Source organism: Oryzias latipes, chromosome 1 (genome assembly GCF_002234675.1).
Source record: "Oryzias latipes chromosome 1, ASM223467v1".
NCBI classification, from domain to species: domain Eukaryota; kingdom Metazoa; phylum Chordata; class Actinopteri; order Beloniformes; family Adrianichthyidae; genus Oryzias; species Oryzias latipes.
This window is the reverse complement of record NC_019859.2, coordinates 29433960-29452804: the sequence shown is the minus strand read 5'-3', so window position 1 is coordinate 29452804 and position 18845 is coordinate 29433960. Positions and strand designations below refer to the sequence as shown.

The 18845-nt window shown below is 44.0% G+C and overlaps 3 protein-coding genes across 12 annotated transcripts; 1 reads left to right on the top strand and 2 right to left on the bottom strand.

Annotated features, from left to right (window-relative positions):
* Nucleotides 1–177: 177 nt before the first annotated feature.
* poll (DNA polymerase lambda) lies at nt 178–7475 on the bottom strand. Of its 7 annotated transcripts, none has more exons than XM_023960034.1 (9): nt 4996–5074; nt 3608–4028; nt 3535–3577; nt 3231–3348; nt 2807–3148; nt 2544–2717; nt 2158–2286; nt 888–1056; nt 178–813 (listed from the first exon to the last, which is right to left on the bottom strand). In XM_023960034.1, the coding sequence occupies exons 2-9, from the start codon at nt 3978–3980 to the stop codon at nt 458–460; spliced, it is 1704 nt and encodes a 567-aa protein (XP_023815802.1). In that variant the 5' UTR covers nt 3981–4028; nt 4996–5074; the 3' UTR covers nt 178–457. The 7 variants fall into 7 exon arrangements, with proteins under 7 accessions (XP_023815802.1, XP_023815804.1, XP_023815796.1 ...); XM_023960036.1 differs by having other exon boundaries at nt 3535–3711; nt 3805–4028; XM_023960028.1 differs by lacking the exon at nt 4996–5074 and adding an exon at nt 7457–7475 and having other exon boundaries at nt 3535–4028.
* dpcd (deleted in primary ciliary dyskinesia homolog (mouse)) lies at nt 5222–9244 on the top strand. Its single transcript, XM_023960074.1, has 7 exons — nt 5222–5306; nt 7516–7596; nt 7682–7810; nt 7884–7984; nt 8202–8245; nt 8374–8476; nt 8665–9244. The coding sequence occupies exons 1-7, from the start codon at nt 5240–5242 to the stop codon at nt 8761–8763; spliced, it is 624 nt and encodes a 207-aa protein (XP_023815842.1). The 5' UTR covers nt 5222–5239; the 3' UTR covers nt 8764–9244.
* An 832-nt stretch (nt 9245–10076) lies between these two features.
* On the bottom strand, nt 10077–16407 carry LOC101174326 (fibroblast growth factor 8b-like). 4 transcript variants are annotated; one of them, XM_023960058.1, is made up of 7 exons: nt 16238–16407; nt 16062–16168; nt 12096–12238; nt 11971–12007; nt 11478–11658; nt 10984–11090; nt 10077–10793 (listed from the first exon to the last, which is right to left on the bottom strand). In XM_023960058.1, the coding sequence occupies exons 3-7, from the start codon at nt 12167–12169 to the stop codon at nt 10497–10499; spliced, it is 696 nt and encodes a 231-aa protein (XP_023815826.1). In that variant the 5' UTR covers nt 12170–12238; nt 16062–16168; nt 16238–16407; the 3' UTR covers nt 10077–10496. The 4 variants fall into 4 exon arrangements, with proteins under 4 accessions (XP_023815826.1, XP_023815828.1, XP_023815838.1 ...); XM_023960060.1 differs by lacking the exon at nt 16062–16168; XM_023960070.1 differs by lacking the exons at nt 16062–16168; nt 16238–16407 and adding an exon at nt 15926–16038.
* Nucleotides 16408–18845: the final 2438 nt, after the last annotated feature.

The window sequence follows — 18845 nt, the reverse complement described above, 5'->3', positions numbered from 1 at the left end:
GCGCACTGACAGTTGTTTGCTCCTTCCATCTCCACGACCATCAGAAGACTGCAATTGGGCCGGGACAAAATAAAGTTTAAAACTGTTAGGTGTACCAACCTAACCACTTTTGCTTCCCCCACCACCCCAAAGACTTTTCATAATATTGGAAAAAAAAAGTCATAAACATCAAAAAGGTTTTCGATACACTGCTGAATGCTTTTATTTTTGGTGTGAAATCTGACCTTTTAACATGGAAGTCGATGGGAAATTACTCCTGTCCGTGACCAACATCAAGTGGTATTTTGAGGAACTGCAACATCTGATACTTCCTTGTTTTACTTCCAATTTGGAAAGTGTACTTTGAGGTTTAAATGAGCTCCTCCTAATATTCTGTAAAATTATTAAAGAATTGAAAGCCATGATATAAAGTATTTGCGAAGGATCACAGTTTGGGGTGTATTTTCCCTTGGAATAATCACCAATCCCTTTCATGCGGCTCTCTGTATGGTATCCCCAGAAGACTAAAAACATCCTTCTCTGTCTGTGTGGGAACTGGACTTCCAGCGCAGACTTTAGAGGTGCCCTGGCGGACCACGTCTTTGTTCAGGGAATGCTCCGACAAGCTCATGCCTTTTGTTTTTGCCAGGGCTCTCATCGAGCGGTTAAAGTGTGCGGATCCGGTGAAATACAGAAGTGCGCAGGCAAACTCGTCGTAAGGCACTATGATGATGTCCAACCTGCGATGACGGTGGCCCGGCAACCGGCACACACCCATGTATTTTTTCTGCTCTCCATTCTCCTCGTGGCTCACCAAATCGTCTGTCAAAAACCCTAAAATGGCAAAACTTTGTCACCCTCTCCTACATGAAAATCCAATAACATTGCTTACAAATGAATAAGATTACCATCATCATGGAGGATTTGTAACACTTTGCTGAAGACGCCTCTGTGGGACTTGCCATCAGGGTGAGTGATGAGTACGTCCACGTCTCCACAAGTCGCCTTTCCCCGACGGTAGGAACCACAGGCGACGGCCACGAGTCCCGGATCCAAGGTTCTCACAGCTTCCCTCACCTGCACAGAAGAAGCCGTTGCATGACTAAAGTTCTGGGCCTTTTAAAAACTTGACCACAATTAAAAAGATTTTCCGATGCTTTCTAAACCAATGTTCTATTCCCAACCTAACATGGACAAGGTAAATGTTTAAACGGAGGAATCTGACTTTGATGAATTAAATGAGCTCATTTCAAATGTAAGGCTGCTGCAGGTTTCATAGTGAAATCGGGGCAAGAAATGACCAAAGAAGCAGGAAATGAAAGAATTGGGCTTGGAGAACTTCTCAAGTAATGACGTTGATTGATGTCAGGTCTGCTACATGATCATCTTTACTGGGTTTTCTTATAGAGACAAAGGAAAAAAGAAGCCCTTTGATAAACATACAAAGATTGAGAATTTTTTTTCCAAAAATGTTCCTCAACCTAAAAGTACAAGGACTTTCTCCAGAGCAGAATATCATAAACATTTCCAGAGAAATCTGTGCATCAGGAGCAAAGTCTTCATCCCTGATGGGCATGATGATTGGGTCACTGACATTCCTGAAAACTCCAGGAATCTTCCAGAGATGTTTGTGAGTAGACTCCAGCCCTCTGGTTTCTTCAGGGCTGAAAAGTGAAAGTTTCTTTACGTGAAAAAAGAGACCCTTTCCTTTTGCAGTCTTCCTCTGGTGCCCCCCACCAGCAAATGCTTAACTTTTCCCCCTTAAATATGGAGGCATCCTTGCAAAGCACATTATTTCGCAGACCAAGGACACACACATGCTTTTGTCATCTTCTTCGCGTCTAATCTCTCACTGGCAGCTTTGATGGAAAGTGAAAATCCCGGTCAGCAGCTCTTTGACAGAGAAACCAGCAGTTATCTGGCCAACTTAAGAGCAGTCCAGGTTTGGAGTTTCCTTTTCCCCTTTGGGACGCTGCTCTCTGTTTTTTACATCATCGTGCAGCAAAGCTACAGCAAACATTTTCCAACCTCAGGGCTTCAATTCACAAATGGCTGATGGTTCAAAGGAGGATCCCATCACCTGCATAGGAATGCAGCCTAACATTTGTAGGAGTCAATGTTTCAGTCATCATCACAGAACAAAGCAAGCATTTGATGGGTCAAATGAAGATTTATTACCACTTTTTCGATAGCTGCTGCCTCCTCTCTGGGCATTCGCTCTAGAAAGTCATTGTAGTGCTTCAGGCCAATTTTCTGAGTAGCGCTCAGGCGAGCTTTGGTGCGGATGTCCTCCAGGGTGCGAAATCCCTGACAGCAAAAAAGACACTAAATTCCTCTGGAGACTGCTGGTATTCAACAAGAAAACTTAATGACAAAAAACTCAGTTTCTCTGAGTTAAAAAAAAACATTTCACGAGTCTTTAAAACAAACAAAAACAACAGCTAAATATCCTGTTTCCCAGCTGGAACTGGAGCAGCTCCATAAATCCCAAAGTTTGGGATGAAACCACCTCCGTTAGTATTACAGAGGAATGACATGGCAGAGGCCGTAGGCTGTGTTTTCACCTGTTGGTACCACAGCTGTGCAGTCTTGGCTCCTGCCCCCCAAATGTTGGTGAAAAGCTCCAACACTGGCACGGCCTCCCCGATGTGATCCAGCTTACGCAAGTGGCCGCTCTCCATTATTTCATCGATCTTGTCGGCCATGCGCTTTCCAATTCCCGGGATCTGGCATGCTTCCTAGAGAAAGTGATTTGAAATGAGAAAACGAGAGAGTTGATTACATGCTAAAAACCAGTGGAACCAGCAGCTCTTAAAGCAAGCTCTACCTGATATGAAGTCACTGGCTTGTGGTAGCTTTTCAGTGCATTGACAGCCTTGGAGTACCCCAAAGCCCTCCACTTGTCCCCCTGATGTGTGTAGGCCTTAGCCAGTAACTCCAGCTTGTCTGTGATGTGCTTATTAAAGTTATTAGTCTTAGACTTGGAAGACTGAGCACAGACCCACTTCCCTGGGACCGTTTTCTCCACGACAGCCTCTGGATCAGGGTTTCCACTTGCGCCTGGGCTCTCTTCTTCGGGGTGCTGACCAGTGATTAGAGCTACAAGGTCGCTCTGGGAGACGCAGTCTTCCTCCCCACCCACCTCCTCTTTAGTGTCTGGGATTGTCTGCTAGAAAGGTGTTAAGATAAATCGTGATGAAAAGCTTATCTTTGACAGGTTCATCTGAGAATGCTGTGACCTGGAAACAGACCGTGAGTGCAGCTTCCTCCTGCTTGGTTTGAAGAGTCTCTGGATCTGGGAAGTTTTCTGCAATCGATTTGAAATCCGCTTGTTTTTCACTCACACTTTCCAGCTTTGATTCTGAGCTCCTGGGTGGACAATATATTTAAAAGATGTAAAGCATATACCAATATGTCATTTATGTATGAAATCATGTGTTTTGATATGCATGAAAGAAACATCTTGAACTATGAACACTAGAGGTTTAAAAGAATACAGAAAAAACCTGATCTGAGACAAAAACTCCAAAAGAAAATGTAAAGATGACCATGAACCTCTTGGGTAAAAGAAGGCTGTATCCATCCATATCCAGGAGTTGAAGGCTGTATCCATCCATATCCAGGAGTTTCCGCTCACTAATGCACATGCTCAGCCAGCTGCATTTCACCAGATGAACACCAGAGGGCAGGCCATCCACTTTCAGCAATCGCAGAACCCTGTCTCCATCCATGCTGTCATCCACCACAACATGAGTGACAGCAGCACACAATGAACTCTCCAACTGTCCTCCCATCTGCTGAATTTGTCTCTGGAATATCTGGCACCTCGCATTTCCAATCCCAGCAGGCAGAAGGTACACTGTCAGTCTGCTAAAAGGGTTTCCCCCCTTAACCTCTATTTCGTCAGGTTTCTTCTTCATCGGAGGGGCATCCTGTCCCTGTAGCACTTTGGCTCTTTTAACTTTGGGGAAAGCCTTCATGATCCCATGACGGGGCTCCATCTCTCCATCTGAGAAGAGGAACGGCTGGCCTGCACACAGACCAGAAGACTACATGAGCCAAAGATAAATAAACGGGTTGGTTTCTCATCAAGCAACCTTTGAACACTAAATTCCAAATACAGAAAAGGGAGAATTTAGATGGACGGGAACATGTTTTTCTGGCACAGACTGTGTCTGTGGCAAGTAACTGGGCGGAGGTAAAGGGCTGTAATATGGAGTTAGAATAAATATATCAGCGTAATAGCAAATGAGCTGGAAGGTCTGCGTAAAGCATTGTCCTTCCAAATAATCCAGAGATTTTTGAGTTTTTAGAGAAATTCACTTCACATCCTGTTTATGTTCATTTGAGAGCAAAGCCAGAAAAAAAAATGTTTTGCGAGTTTTTTAGTTGGTGAAAACGTAAAAGTAGAACTTTATTTTAGGACTCAACATACTGGAACAACAAAGACGAGGTTTGTCATTTCAAGAAGCACAATAATAGAATTAAAACTCGGTTTGAAAAAATAGTATTTCTAAAGAGGAAAAATCAAATTAAAGTACAAAAGAAAAGGATAAACTTGCTAAATTACAGTATAAAAGAAGTTAATATCTTGCATGCAGACAAATAAAACATAAAAAGACGATCATTGAAGTTAAAATTGATTGAAAAGTAAGGGAGGATAGCATTTTTCTCTCTTTTAGACAAGATTCAGGGCCTGGCACAACATACTATTCTTTAAACAGGTTAATTTTCTGAATTGTATTATAGTGTTTCCTTTAAAACCGTAATTAATATTTTTGTAAATATCCAGTCACAATGGTGAAGGACTATATAAGGCCAACAATATTCCTCCGCTTGTTGTAAATGGCTAGCTGCTCATTCACACCGAATGACGATGAAAACAGAAAACAGTTTTAATTTGATCCCTTTCTGTTTTATCTGCAGTTTGATGCAAATTGAAATATTTCTACATTTTGAAATAAAACCGAACATTTGTTGCTTAAAACAACTGTACTATAAAATATTAGCTCTTACCCTGTTACAAACACAGGTGACCTGAAGCGGAAGTTGTTCCTTCTATGAATGCTTCATTTCCGGGTTGAGGTCACAAAAATAATGCGTTTTAATTTATTTGTATTTCACTAATAATGTTAATTATTATCTTATATTTCATATAAGACAATACTAAGAAATAGTTTTATCGTTCAAAATTAACTACACAATAACATTTTCGCGCCACTTGTTTCCGTGGTAACCGCCTGAGAGACGGAAGTGTAAAATGGCAGAGCTGCAAAGCTGGACCGAAGTTTTGAAGTCATCGAGAAAAACGGCGCTCATACAGGGTGGTAAGTTAAAAAAGATACAATACTCTTTAAATAAATAAAAACATTTTAAAATGTATTAACCTGACGTAATTACCTTTCCTAAAGTTGGACTTCACTTCATAGCTAATCATGTTGCTAGGCAACAAGCTAGCTGTCCCTACAGTTCCATCTACGTTAATACCAGAATCTCGAAAAGACAGACTCGAGCAGATGCGTTCGTATTTACAAAATACTAACAGTAACAGTACTTTAGATATTCTATGTGACGCTCCACGTTACTTAAGAAACTCCGAATCTATGAAAATAGCAACAACAAGCTAGAAAATAATATCATGAGAAAAACAAGTCACAGCAGCTCAAGTGTCAGTGAATCCTGAGCCTCATACCACTCAACCTGACCATGAAGATGCTCCTGTTTGCTAATAATGCTTTTTGTTCACAAGAACATTAAAGCTCTTTCAGACGGCGATTTAAATGAGACATCAAAAAACATCTTTCGACCCAAGTTAGTATTGTTTAGTTTGATTATAAACCCAAACTGCATTTTTTATTAACAGACCGAAAGCAAATCTACGATTAGTAATTAAATGGGAGGAGTTTGAAAGGGCAGTATTTGGACAACAGATGCGCTGATTGGATGGGGACCCAAATCTAAAGTATTTGTACCAAACAATGAAAGTGCATTTTAATTCTGAACCCACACAAGTTCTGATCAGATATCCGTCTGTGCCATAGACCATTCCACTGTTTTCACAGGCTTTTATTGTTGCAAAGGTCTAGGGCAAATACTAAACACGTTTCTTCAAAATTCCTTTATGTTACATACAGCTGGCATGAATCAGAAATTCATGTGTCCTTTTTTACTGCACTTATACAGATAAACTATGTATTTTAATTATATACACTGTGTGTGTTTTGCCTTCTAATATTTTTATTTTAGGGTGGTAATGATGAAGATTCTTACCTTGCATTTATCTGCTAATTCAACCTAAAAGTAGAAGAGTTTCTTTTTTTTTTATTGGCAAATGCCTCTCCCCACTTATTGTTTAGAGCAGTGTTTTTCAACCTTTTTTGAGACACGGCACACTTTAACCTTGAAAAAGATCCCGCGGCACACCAGCATCCAAAAAAATAGATAAAAAAAAAAAATAAAAAAATAAGCTCATAGTCTGTATTGATCTACAGCCGCTCTGCAATCTCACATGCATTTTTGTGATAATTGTTGCATAAAAAGCTGGAAGCTGCAGCTGTTTTTTTCTAAAAGATGTATTAAAAATTTAGTCAAAAGATTCAAAAACTGTTTGATGTGTGTTCGTTGTTTTAAGACGTTAAGAGGAGAGACTCATTGTGCGCTAAGACAGTCACTATACTGCATCATGGGAGATGTAGTGCCGATAATGCGCCGACCGCAGAAAGACCAGCGTCTTTGAGCTTCATTGTTTTGTTCACTTGTTCCACAGTCTGATACCAGATTCTGTGGAAAGCTACACCGCTAAAGACGAGCTTTAGCTGGTATTTTTCTTAGAACAGAGAGACTTTTTTGCGCTAAATCGAAACAAGGAAGCGAAGACTTTAACCACTTCTGATTGGTCATACTGATGACATGTGATTAAGCCTTCAAGAATGATTGGTGGAGACAGTTAAAGGGGCGGGACTTTTCCTTACACAGTTATAGCTGCAGCTAACGGTATCCCGTTATTCTTATCAAAATGTCTTTAAAAGAATCATATAAACACAAAGAAAAAATAATTTTATGATATTTCATATTTTTAACTTCTATGTGTTTTACCAGGGCCTGTTTGGATGAACAAAGAGCTGATTTCCTGGAGATGTTAAATGTTTTTAGATCAGTTAATGAGGGCAATTTCTCACGGCACACTTGACCATCTCCCACAAAAACACTGGTTTAGAGCAAATGCTTAAACAAGTTTCAGCTTCAAGTGATGAATAAAATTTTGTTGTGACTGCATGTAAATATTTAGGCCCCAATGGTTTTCATCGGTGTTCAAAAACAAACAAAAATCAAATGTAAATCAGTTTTTCGTGGTGGTCAGTTAAACAGCGGGGGGGGGGGGGCCGCAGTTGTAGTGGGTTTCTACCCGGACATCTCCGTCCCTGCTCGACACTTTCTGATTATTTTTGTTGAAAGAGATAAATAAACATAACATAACCTCACAGCTTGAGATTTTTATTTAGTATTTCTCGTGAACACTTTTGATTCTACCTGCAGGTAAGCGGAAGATCCACTATCTCTTCTCTGATGGGAAAGAGATGGCAGAAGAATACGACTTGAAGACAGACGAACTTATTAGTGAGGATCAAATGTAGCTTTTCTGCAGCATGAAGGTACTGGCGCCGGCGGTAGAGTCAGGATGAGTCTTCTGAATGTGTTTCAGTGCGGAAATGGCGCCATAAAAGCCCACTGGGAGCTCAAAGCCCCTGGCAGGTGGAGGTTGGGGAGCCGCTGGTCAACACCCCGGGATCTCAGGACTCGGACATAATCAGAGAGAGCTGCTCCAATGTGGGTTTTTTTTTTTTTCTGCTTTTATGTTGACCTGACCTCAGCTTAGTAATGATTGGGTTTGCAGAGCTCAGCAGCGTTTTCTCTGGTTTCCACAGCCTGTTTTCAGTGGAGAATCCGGAACCTCGCCTACCAGAAAGATGTCTTCAGTGTTTTTGTGGAGCCGTCTGAAAGATGTGTCGTCATCTTCTTCCTCTTTCGGCTTCTCCCATCAGGGGTCGCCACAGCGAACAAGTCGCATGGTAAACTTGGCAATGTTTTACGCCGGATGCCCTTCCTGACGCAACCTTCTCAAACCGGGCTTGGAACCGGCACAGGGGTAGAGAAGGGAACAGGGAGCAGCCCGGAGTCGAACCCTGGTTTCACGGACGGAAGGCGCCGCAAACCAGCACGAGCTAAACCGGCTCCCATGTGTCGTCATAAAGACCTCAAACAAAAAGTACCTTCCTGCGCTGCACACTTGTTGCATGCAATGTTCAGACTCTCCCTATAGATGGCGCTGTAGACAAACCATCCGCGTTGCTGCCGGCGCACCGTGCGTTTGTAATCCTGCATGTGTCTTTGCAGGTATTTTAAAAAGTTCTGTATTCCTGATCTTGATCGATGTTGTCTGCCTCTGGAGAGCGCCGCCCTCAGCTTCACACACGCCAACAACACGCTGATCGTCAGTGTGAGTTTCTCACACTTTGCTTTTTAATCTGGAAAAAAAACCATCCAGTCTCCTTTTTTTTAGACTGATGTCCTTCCAACCAGAGCTTTTGCCTGATGTTGAATGTGTCACATTTTCTCTGTGTTTCACGGATTGTTTTGAAGCCGCCAGAGATGTATGATAATGAGAAATGTCTTCTTCTTTTCCAGTACAAGAAGCCAAAAGAGATCCTAACGGGGGAGCAGGAACTGCTGAAGGAGCTGAAGGAGCTGAGGGGGACGACTGAGGGGGACTGCAAAGCCCAGTGAGCTCTGGCTGAGAGCGGGGGCTGCATTCACAGCCTCACAGCCTCATTTCCTCCAGAGCTTTTGTTCACACGCCTGCAGAAACCACCTCAAGTTTTCCCCCCGCTTCTGTTTTGATTGCAATCTGGACATTAACAGCAAAATACCTCCATGTTCCTAAATGTACGAGTTTCAGAACTTGTCCGAAAGTGAAATCCCACATCTTTACATTTTCCAAACAAAGCATTTTGATCCCTCCAAGGATGTTCACACGTTTTGTTCTCTTGTACCTGATGGTTTGAAATTTGCATTTGGTTGATTCTGATTCCCAGAAACGCGGAGCTGACAGCTGACAGCAGACGTCTGAGGCACCTTTGCCCAGCAGTTTGCATCCTGGCATGTTTGCAGCATGAAGAAACAGGCTGCACTTTTGTTTACTGTCTGATTCAGTTCAAAGAAAAACCTGAAGGCAGCCTGAAGAGGGCCTTCGAGTGAGACTCTTGGATTTAAGTACAGCTTATGATTCCTAGCATTTTTTTCTGCTTGTCCAAACCCAGAAAGCAAGTGCCGCTCGCGGAGACCAAACCACAGGTCATTGTGCTTTGTCTTTCTGCAGATGCAAGACAAACACATTTGAGGCACTCTGTGCTCCCGTATGTCCAGATTATTTGGAGGGATGTGATGTTTTCTTCTACCAGGAAGATGAAATCTGTCGTTTTTTGACTGCAGCAGACGGGCAGGCAGGGAGCGGCTGCGCTCCGGATCGTCCTCCTCCCCTGTCGTTTGGCCTCCGACGGTCATGCTCAGCTGCTTCTGGGAAGAGGGCTTCTTTTCTGCCTCCCTTTCATTCCCGAATGCCTCTTCCCAGCCATTCCCCCTCTTTCAGTCGATGCCACATTTTGCCACACAGACCCCGGTGCTTTCTCTGCAAGCTGTAACCCCCCCCCGTCGCCCCTCCCTGTGTGACTGGCTTCTTTTTGATAACTGACCCCTCCTCGTGTTATTATTCGAACCCACTATTGTATAACATGCCCTTTTATATGAGGTTCCACAAAGGGCTCATTTGATCTGAGGGTTACGGTGTGCGATCGTGAGAAATGCAACTACATGGTGGTAACTTTTGTCTGAGCCGAAATGGTGGGCTGACCTCATCGCTTTTAATGCATAGCTCGGGCCATTCAGGCCCGGGTCTCACTTGCTGAGCACATTGAATTCAGCAGCCTGTCACAGATATTGCCCCTCAGTTATCTGGGTCTTCAGTGCGAAGAAGACCAGGAGAAAAAAAAAGAAGGTATTTTTTAGGAGGGGGTGACTTTCCAAAACACCAGAGCTCGGCCTGGACCTTTTCTTTAGTGGTTTTAATATACACTCTACAATAAATATTTGATTTACATTTTTACAGTAAAAATATATTCATATATGTAGAAAAGAACAGGTTACGTGTCCCACAGGTGAGGCGGGACTCAGATGCTGGAAGCCCAGATAGCTGCCACGTCTACTTCCCTCCTTTCAAACATTCTCTGATGCAGTTTTCTGCCCCCAAACTCTCATCCAGGACAGTTTTGTTGAGGAGACCCCCCCCCCCCCCATGATCATCTGAATTGGAAATAACTAGCAGATTAGATAGTTTATCTACAATTCAGTACCAAGAATTACTCAGTAAATCCACAAACGAGGCCTTCGGGCACTTAGGCGTACATGCAGGTTTCCCTCCAGTCTGGAGCTGTCGGCGGCGCCTCTGCTGTGCCGCTTGTCCCTCAGCGACCCTCCGAGCGCAGCTGATGGGAGTGCTTAGTCCGCTTGCTGAAAGGCTGAACGGGGACGGGCAGAGGAAGCGTATCAAACGGCCTCCTTTCACTCAGCAGGTGCCCCCTCGGGAGGCGCTTCATGAAGTGGGCCTCCCTCTGGTGCTGCTTGGTCTTGGAGGCCTTCCTTGGGCGGCCCTTGCGCGTGAAAGCCATGTACCAGCCCTCGTACTTGGCGTTCTGGAGTGCCGTGTAGTTGTTCTCCAGAACAATCTCGGTGAAGATGCAGTCTTTGCCTCGTCCTTTCCTCTGCAGAGAGGACAAAAGCAGGGGGAGGGAGGGGGGCTCAGATGTTTCCGAAAAACACCACTCTTTTATTCAGACAATCAAATGTTCAGGGAAGCCTTCAGAGGTGCTGCGAAAATTCCCCAAATCTAATGTTGGTGTCTGACAAGCTCAGCGGATCTGGAATGTCAACAAACGTCAAAATTCCGATTACCTTTCCAATCAGCTTCCCTTTCCTGTTCATGCATATGTAGTATCCCGTCTTCATTCCTTTAATGCGAACACGACTTCCAAAGGAGTCCGTCTCCACCTCCAGCTTTGCTGTAACGACAACGGGGAGGCAGATGATTCAGAGACGCACCTCCTCATCAGGAAACGGGACATTCATGGATGTGGGAGAACCACCGAGTCCTGACACTGACATGAAGGACCCCCTGATTGTTGCTGAGGCCTTCCAGAACGCTCGGGTCTGAGCAGCTTTAGGGTTTCACTGTCTCAAGTATAAAGGGGGGGGGGGGGGGGGGTGAAGGGGACAGTCAGACAGACTAACCCCTGGAAACCCAGGAGTGGAGGACAGAAGGTTGGTTGGTGTACAGAGATGAGTTTGTGCTGAAGTCCACAGACAGATGAGAAGAAAACACCAAAAGCTGCTTCACCCCCCCCCCCAGCATAAAATTGATACAGCTGCTCAGACGTTTTCATCTTTACCGTGAGCCGCGCCGTCGTCCCCGTTGGCGTTGACCCTCCTGTTGGCCAGAACCTGGACGTGCTTCCCGCTGGTTCTGCTGTACAGCTGGTAGGTTCGGGTCAGCCTGCGGCTCATGCGGTCCGACAGCCGGCTCTGCTCCGTCACATGCTGCTTGAAGTTCGGAGGAGACTGCACGGAGTTCTGCGGGACAGCAGAGGAGACGCAGCTGCGTGACTGACGGTGTCAGTCAGGCGGGCCGAGCCCCCGGCGGGCCGCACGGAGACGCTTTCATGTCACTCTTGATTTGAGCGCCGCTGATCTTTCACCCCGCCGTGACTCCCCCGCCCCCGTCCACATGTGTTTTAACGATCACCTTTCAGAGCGCAGCTCTGCATTTTTCAAGATGTTTGAATTGATGCCAGTTGCTCTTAATGAGACGTTGTCGCAGTTTTTCTCATATGAATGAAGACATTTGAATTCTTCCGAGTTAATGGAGGTAAGAGCAGGAGTTACCTGTGCGTAAAAGCAAAGCGCCGCCAACTGAAGGAACCTGTGGTACAGCAGAAAACACAAAAATGGCTTCAAAATAAATAGTTTTGTTTTAATAAAAACTCACCAACTTTGGCGCCTTTACTTACAGATAACCTAACCTCGATGCTCTCAGCCTCATCCTGCAGAAGTTCAGATACTGCTTCATGAATATTCCGCTCATCCAGTGCTGAAACTGGAAAGAAAGCTTCTCCTGATGCGATTTAAGCTGACCTTCACCGCCCCTGCGCACCTACGAACAGGGAGACCCGCGGCAATTAAGATATCCAAACGCGTCTCGGGTTCAGGCGCGCGGTCCGCAGCCGCTCCGCGCGCAGACTGAACAAGTTCACAAAGTCTTGGATGCGTTCAAACTCCGGGGAGCGCGTCGCCGTCACCGAACCATCACATCCTCTTTGTGCCACTCCGTGATGCTTTCTGACAGGAACCTTCCTCTTTGGCAGCTTTGACAGAGCGCGAGACTTCCAGGCTGAAGCGCGTCCGGTTACTTCGCCCCAGCGGCTGTCTTTCGCGGTGGAGCTCCAGCACACTCCGACTGATCCTTGTGGTGCGTCCTGAGAGCAAACAGCATCTGCGCGTCCACATTTAAAGACTCCAACTTACGGGAAAGTCGATTTTCTTTGCTGGGAGCAGGCGGAGCGTGCAGGCTGCAGCCAAGATGAAACGCAACACTGATTGAAGTGCTCAACCTGAAACTGTCTGCCTGTAAATCCATAAACATTCACCTCAAAGCTTCATGCTGCGCGGACTGCTGCTGCTGTCATGAAGACGCGGAGCTTTTTCCTGCTAATCAGCACGAGAACTTCATTAATGATGTCTAATTTATGTAAAGCTCCTAATTATTTGCTGTTTCTTGAGAGAGCTCAAAGATATGACAGGACACTCTCCCACAATTTAAGCAGAAATGTGTGCATTGGAAAACGTGAAGCGCGTATTTAGGAAACTCTTCAATCAGTTTCGTGGTTCTTCCTCGACTTCAGCTCGGAGGTTGTTTGGTGTCCCCGCGGAGCGCAGCAGAAACCTGGATGTGCTTTCTTACCCTGCCTCTGTGAGTAGTGTGGATTCCACGTGAACGCACTATGGTTTTCTCATAACATGTGAGGGCTGCGCCACGGACTACAGCCCTTTTCTCAGCCTGGGAAGAGATTTCTGGGCCTGCGCTGCGCCGCCGTCGCGCGCCTCTCTGGTTTGGAGCAGCAGTTCTGCGCCTTCAATGTGTGATCTCTGCACCGTGACGCTGTTTTACATTGAACACACAAAAACAACATTTAATTTGTCTTTTTCATGTCGCTTAAATTTACCAAAGATGACTTTTTATCTCACTGAGGAAGAAATGTTAATACGCGCATTTGTCCTGTTCAAATCAGAAACGCACGTGCATCACGTGAGTCCATCTGAGGTGATCATCTAACTATAGATGTCAACCTCACAAATGTCCCTTTTGCCTCAACCAGACTGTACACCCCCACCCCCCAAAAAAACCCGACCCGAATGCTAGTCCCCGTGCAGGACCTCGGCAGCATTTCTTTGGCTGTGCCGAGGCTTCAAATGAGATCAGAACTCTAAGCAGTGTAGGTTTACACTCTCCCAACCTCAAATCAGATTATTGTCCTAATGAGGCAGAACAGATTTCTGGACTCACTCTGAGAGGCTCATGAACGCGGGCCAGTGCGAACACGATGGGAAAGTGTTCACACAGAGCAGCTATATGAGGGTGAAATACAGCACATGTATAATTGTTTGAGTTTGGGCTGCGTCTCAGCCGTAAATCAGTCATTCCAGCCGATGCAGGGACTCAAAGGGTGAAAATGGACTGCCTTATTAGTTCCAGGGGGACACGGGAACGGGGGATTTTGCCACCTGGAACAGTTCAGCCCCCAATTCTGTCACTTTTTGACTCATATGAAGCAACAGTTGAACAAATATGAAATCCACATGTGTGATAATCAAATTAGACCACACAATCACTGATCAGGAGACTTTTATCGAAGGCTTAGCAGAAGATGGTTCTTCAGAGCTAAGGTAAATTGTTCTTTTCACAGCTCCTGTGGGAATATGACTACCAAAAACGGGAATATAATTCAGCTTCCATCGAACGTGAAATCATTCGTTCTAAATACAAAAACCTTTTTTTTAGGATAAAAGTTCAGTTTTAGATCCATTTCCCAGAGACTCTCCTGTCGTCCCGCATCCCGAACGGACCTCATCGTCATGGCAACGCAGTTTGTCCTCCTTAAGCACGACGGCTGGCCAGCTCCTGTTTCTGCTGTGGGCGCCGCCGTGTCCCTCATTTTAGCTACGAACTTTGGTGACCTTTTAGTCACAATATGACAACAGTTTTGACAGAAAAAACTCTGTTTCCTATACCTTTAGGTTTTCTAAAAATGTTTCTTGCATTTATTCCGACAAAATTAGTATAAATTCGTATTTTTAATATATAAAAATTTATCTATCTAATGTTTTTGGGATTTCAGATATTTTTTTCCAGAATAAAAAAAAAACAATAAATAGTTTAAATTCAAATGTTGAGTAATTTCGTGAAGAGCTTTTTAGAGTCTTCTGGACCTGGAGGAACATCTGTGGGGTTATCAGCTCAAACTTCAACAGGTTTGGACTCAGTTTTAGAATATTAACAAACCAAAATGGGAATGCTCTAAGAATTTAAATATTGTCTAAACATGGGGCAGGGCTGATATTCCATGTTTGAACATAAAAGGTTTAAATAAGGCAGAACCTTTCAAAAAACATTTTTATGAAGCAATTACAATCGTACAGTTTATAAAAGTAAAAAGAAATGGTGACTTCTGCTTAAATGTCACTCTGCAAAACAGCCTCCCTCAACATAAACAAAACAATCTGTAAAGAGAATAACGGTTACATTTAGTCAGTGGAACGAAAAATGACACGTTTGTTTAAAATACAATTCGAGTCAGGAGAATTTGTGTTCCCATAACCAGACAGTGTCCAGATTCCTGTAGGTTTTTAAAAAAAAATAAAAAAAAAACTTTTCTTTTAGTGGTGATTTAAAACATGAAATTTTGACAAAGCTTTTTGTGAACAATCTCAGAATGTGACAAAAAGCTGAGATGGTTTTGTAGCCAAACTTTCAGGAGATCAAAGTAGACTTGTTTGGTTTCATTTCTTTGCTGAAAATTTTACAAACTCACGACTGCAGGCAAAAACTGTTTGAGAATTTCTATGTAAGATGCAAAGTTCATATCTTCAGTAGCTTCTGTGGTTTTGGTACCTTTAAAAAAACCATGCCACCACAGACTCATTCAGCCTGCCTACCCTGCGTGCTGCTCAGTGAACAAATGTGTCAGGAATCAGTGACAGCTTCAGTAAAGACACTGATGCAGAAGCTAAAGCATTTGGGTTCTGGAAGTTTCCAGAGTTGATTTTGACCCCCCCTCCTCCCCCCTAAATGTGTGAATGTGTGTGTGTGTTGGGCTGTTCTCTCATCGGGTTTACTCACAACACATTGTTGTTTGGTTTGTATCAACATAGGCGTGCTCGCCTCATCTGGGCTTTGATGGTTGAGTTTTCCACAACCCAGTCTCATCCTAAAATGTGTAGTATTTACATTTGTCCACTTGGAAATACGTGAGAGTTTTACAAAAACGGCCCCTAACTTGTGAGACACTTACGTTTCATTTTCCTATTCATTTTCTATTAGCCTTCTCAGGATCACGTGACTTCTGAGCTTTTGCCTGCCGTGAAAAAAACATGGCGGATGCTCGTTCATTTTTCGGTAGAAAATCACACAAAACAAGATTTTTTAAGGACTTAGGGGCCGTTTTTGTAAAACTCTCACGTATTTCCATGTGGACAAATGTAGCTACTACACATTTTAGGATGAGACTGGGTTGGTTTTCCAGTGAATCCATGATTTGAATTCATGTGATCTCAATCCCCCCACCTGAACTGTATTTCATAGCTGGGTGTCGCAGGCCGGTTCAGCTCTCGCCGTGTTTGACCTCCTGCAGTGTTCAGACTCATCAGACCCTAATCCACGGCTTCAGGAGCTGAGGGGAGCATTTGATGCAGCCACTCACCACTTAGAAGCAAGGATGTCTCTGCAAACACAAACGACATTTGCTCAAAATGACCCGTCAGGGAGGTTTGGCTCAAACTCTCCAGAGTGAACATGAAAGGTCTGCCTCTGAAATGGGATCAAAAGCTCCTTTTTTTAACTGCACTTTGTTACATACCAAACTGTCGGCTGCCTCACCTCCTGAATTCTCCAGTGAGCCGCTTTTCCGGCCTTTTAACGATTTTTGAGAAGACTTGACGCGGTTCCAAGTTTTACCTCCACTCCTTCCTCTTCTATTAGCCTCCAACGCTGTTTTTCTCATCTGAATCCCAGTTTGCTGATAGAGAGCTCTGGTATCAGAGCGCGAGCAGCAAACCTTCTCTGGACACGCTGGAGAGGAGAGCGGAGCACAAAGGAGACCTTTTGGCAAGGATGCACAATGGTTATTTTTAGAAAAGACGTGACTGAATATCTGAACAGATGAGCATTTATGCAGAGGTCCTGGTCCTGGTCGGGAGCTGGAAAGGTGCACATCCCCGTCAGGAAAAGCAGAGCAGAGAGGGTGTTAGTGTGTAGAGTCCAAACCTCTGCGGCTTTCGGGAGGGAAAACTTTTCAACCACCTGTTGTAATTATGCACTGCTGCTGTGTTGCAACAATGTTAACCCAAAACAGGCACTGAGGCTCTTCCTTCTCATCATAGCTGAAGAAGCAGCTGAAGGAAGACTTTATGCTGCCTAACATTCCATTTAAACATCTGAACTCAGAACAGGCACTAAAGTCTCTGGTTCTCACTGACAGATTCTTGGTGAACCCTGAAGAAGCGTCTCACTGAAGGAAAACGCAGCATTTCTGGAAACACGCTCAGCTTTATGGCAAATGATCTGACAGCTAAACATGCAGACAATCAGAGAGATGATTGATGCAAGGCTTTCATCCTGGAGTCTCGGCTTTGACTTCAGGCTCACTTTTGGCCTTGGATGCCACAGGTTGGGTCTCTGGAGAGTCACCTGCAAAAGTCTGCTTGGTTTGCGAAAGTAACAAGACTTGCTAGAAAACGAAAAAGAGTTTGTTTCAAAAATAACTTCTCAGCCCTCTACAGTCCCAGCACATAACAACAGTGAGAGAAGATGAGCAAGGAGGTGCCTCAGACACCAAAGGAGGTGTCAGTTTTTCTTCAGCCATTGACAGTTAATGTGAACTGGAATAACCCCCCCCCCCCCCCCCCCCACACACACACAAGTTCCAAATAGGAATTACCCACTGTTTCCAAAAAGCCAAAATCCCATTGACTTCTATAGAGAAACAAACATCTGTTTGTCAGAATAACCATTCTGACTCTGATACCTTTTATCAAAATGCTCTTGCTAATCCCATTTTTTGTCGTATTTTTGCTGTTACATAAGTTATTTAAGTTATAAACTGACCAATCAGATGCCGACATTTAGCTAGGTGGCCTGGCGTCGAATGTTTGAAGCGCTTGATTGACAGGTTTTCCAGAGCCTGCATTTCGGAAGGGGTGTGCCTTCTAACATGCTCACTCCTGATTGGAGAGAGTCGTTGGCATAGAAATGTAGATGGACCAATCACGGCTTACTGAGGATGTCTGGTTCCAACGTGGCGATGGACGTGGCGATGGACACATCGTGAAAGAATGGCAACTGAATTGACTTCAACTGGTTGGAACTGGTTTTCTATGGGTGACGTCACACACGATCCGTCCAGTTTTATGTAATACAGTCAATGGGTTAAGCCTGTGGTGGCAGTTTTATGATATGGATTGGTTTAGCTGGTTATCAAAATGCAACAAAACAGGGTCAGCTAATCCCAAGTATATTGTAATGTATTGACTATGCTTTACATTTAAAATGCATTAAGTGCAAAATTCCTGCACTTGGGCCTCTCTTGCATGGGTTTTGCTTCATCCCATAGATGGCAGCACTAGTTATCCAATATGGCAGCACCCCTGTTTAATTCAAGAAGGGCCCAAGTCCAGAGACTTTAGTTGGCTAGTCCTCTGAAATGATTCAAGTGAAGTGCTTCATATTATAACATTTGTAAGCTATGAAGTGGTGCTAAATCTGGGTAAAGTATTAATCACTTGGTGTAGCCTCCCTTTAAGCTGTGCAATTAAAATCATTTCCTGGAAAAACAAACCTCTTGGACTTGGAATCAGATGAGCTTTCACACCTCCAGAATCAAGAGGACCGTCAGAAGAAACAAGCTTTGGATCAGAACAGAACCAGACCAGGACCTCACTTGCCAGGTGGTTGAAGTAAAAATACACTTTTACACATTATTTCTGTTTCATCTAATGTGACAATGAGCTTTGCCATCTTTTTCTAACCAAGGGCTTATGAAATGAAAGTGACGGTTTTTACCTGGCTTAAAACTGAGCTGCACAGCAGTGCAGAGGTCAGCACCACGTCAGAAAGAAGTTCCTGGTTTGAGTTTTTTTTGTGATAAATCTTTCCTCCAGATACTGCAACCTTCTTAAAACATGATTCATGGAAACTTTCATGGAAGATTTGAGTAATAAGTGTTTGTGTGTGCACGCATATTTGCATGTGAATGTGCATATATGTGTGCATACCTGTATATATTTATTTATTTGTGTGTGTGTGGCTCTGTACCTTGTAGGGGTTTAACGATTCATTTTAATAACAATTCGATTCATCTCATGAGTTGTGGTGGCCGATCCGATTCTCTGACCTAAACTGGATCCAGAACATCTTTATCCAAAACCTCATCAAGTGTGACTCAGAGATAAATACCTGGTACTGAACAGTGCAGGTGACGTTTACTAGA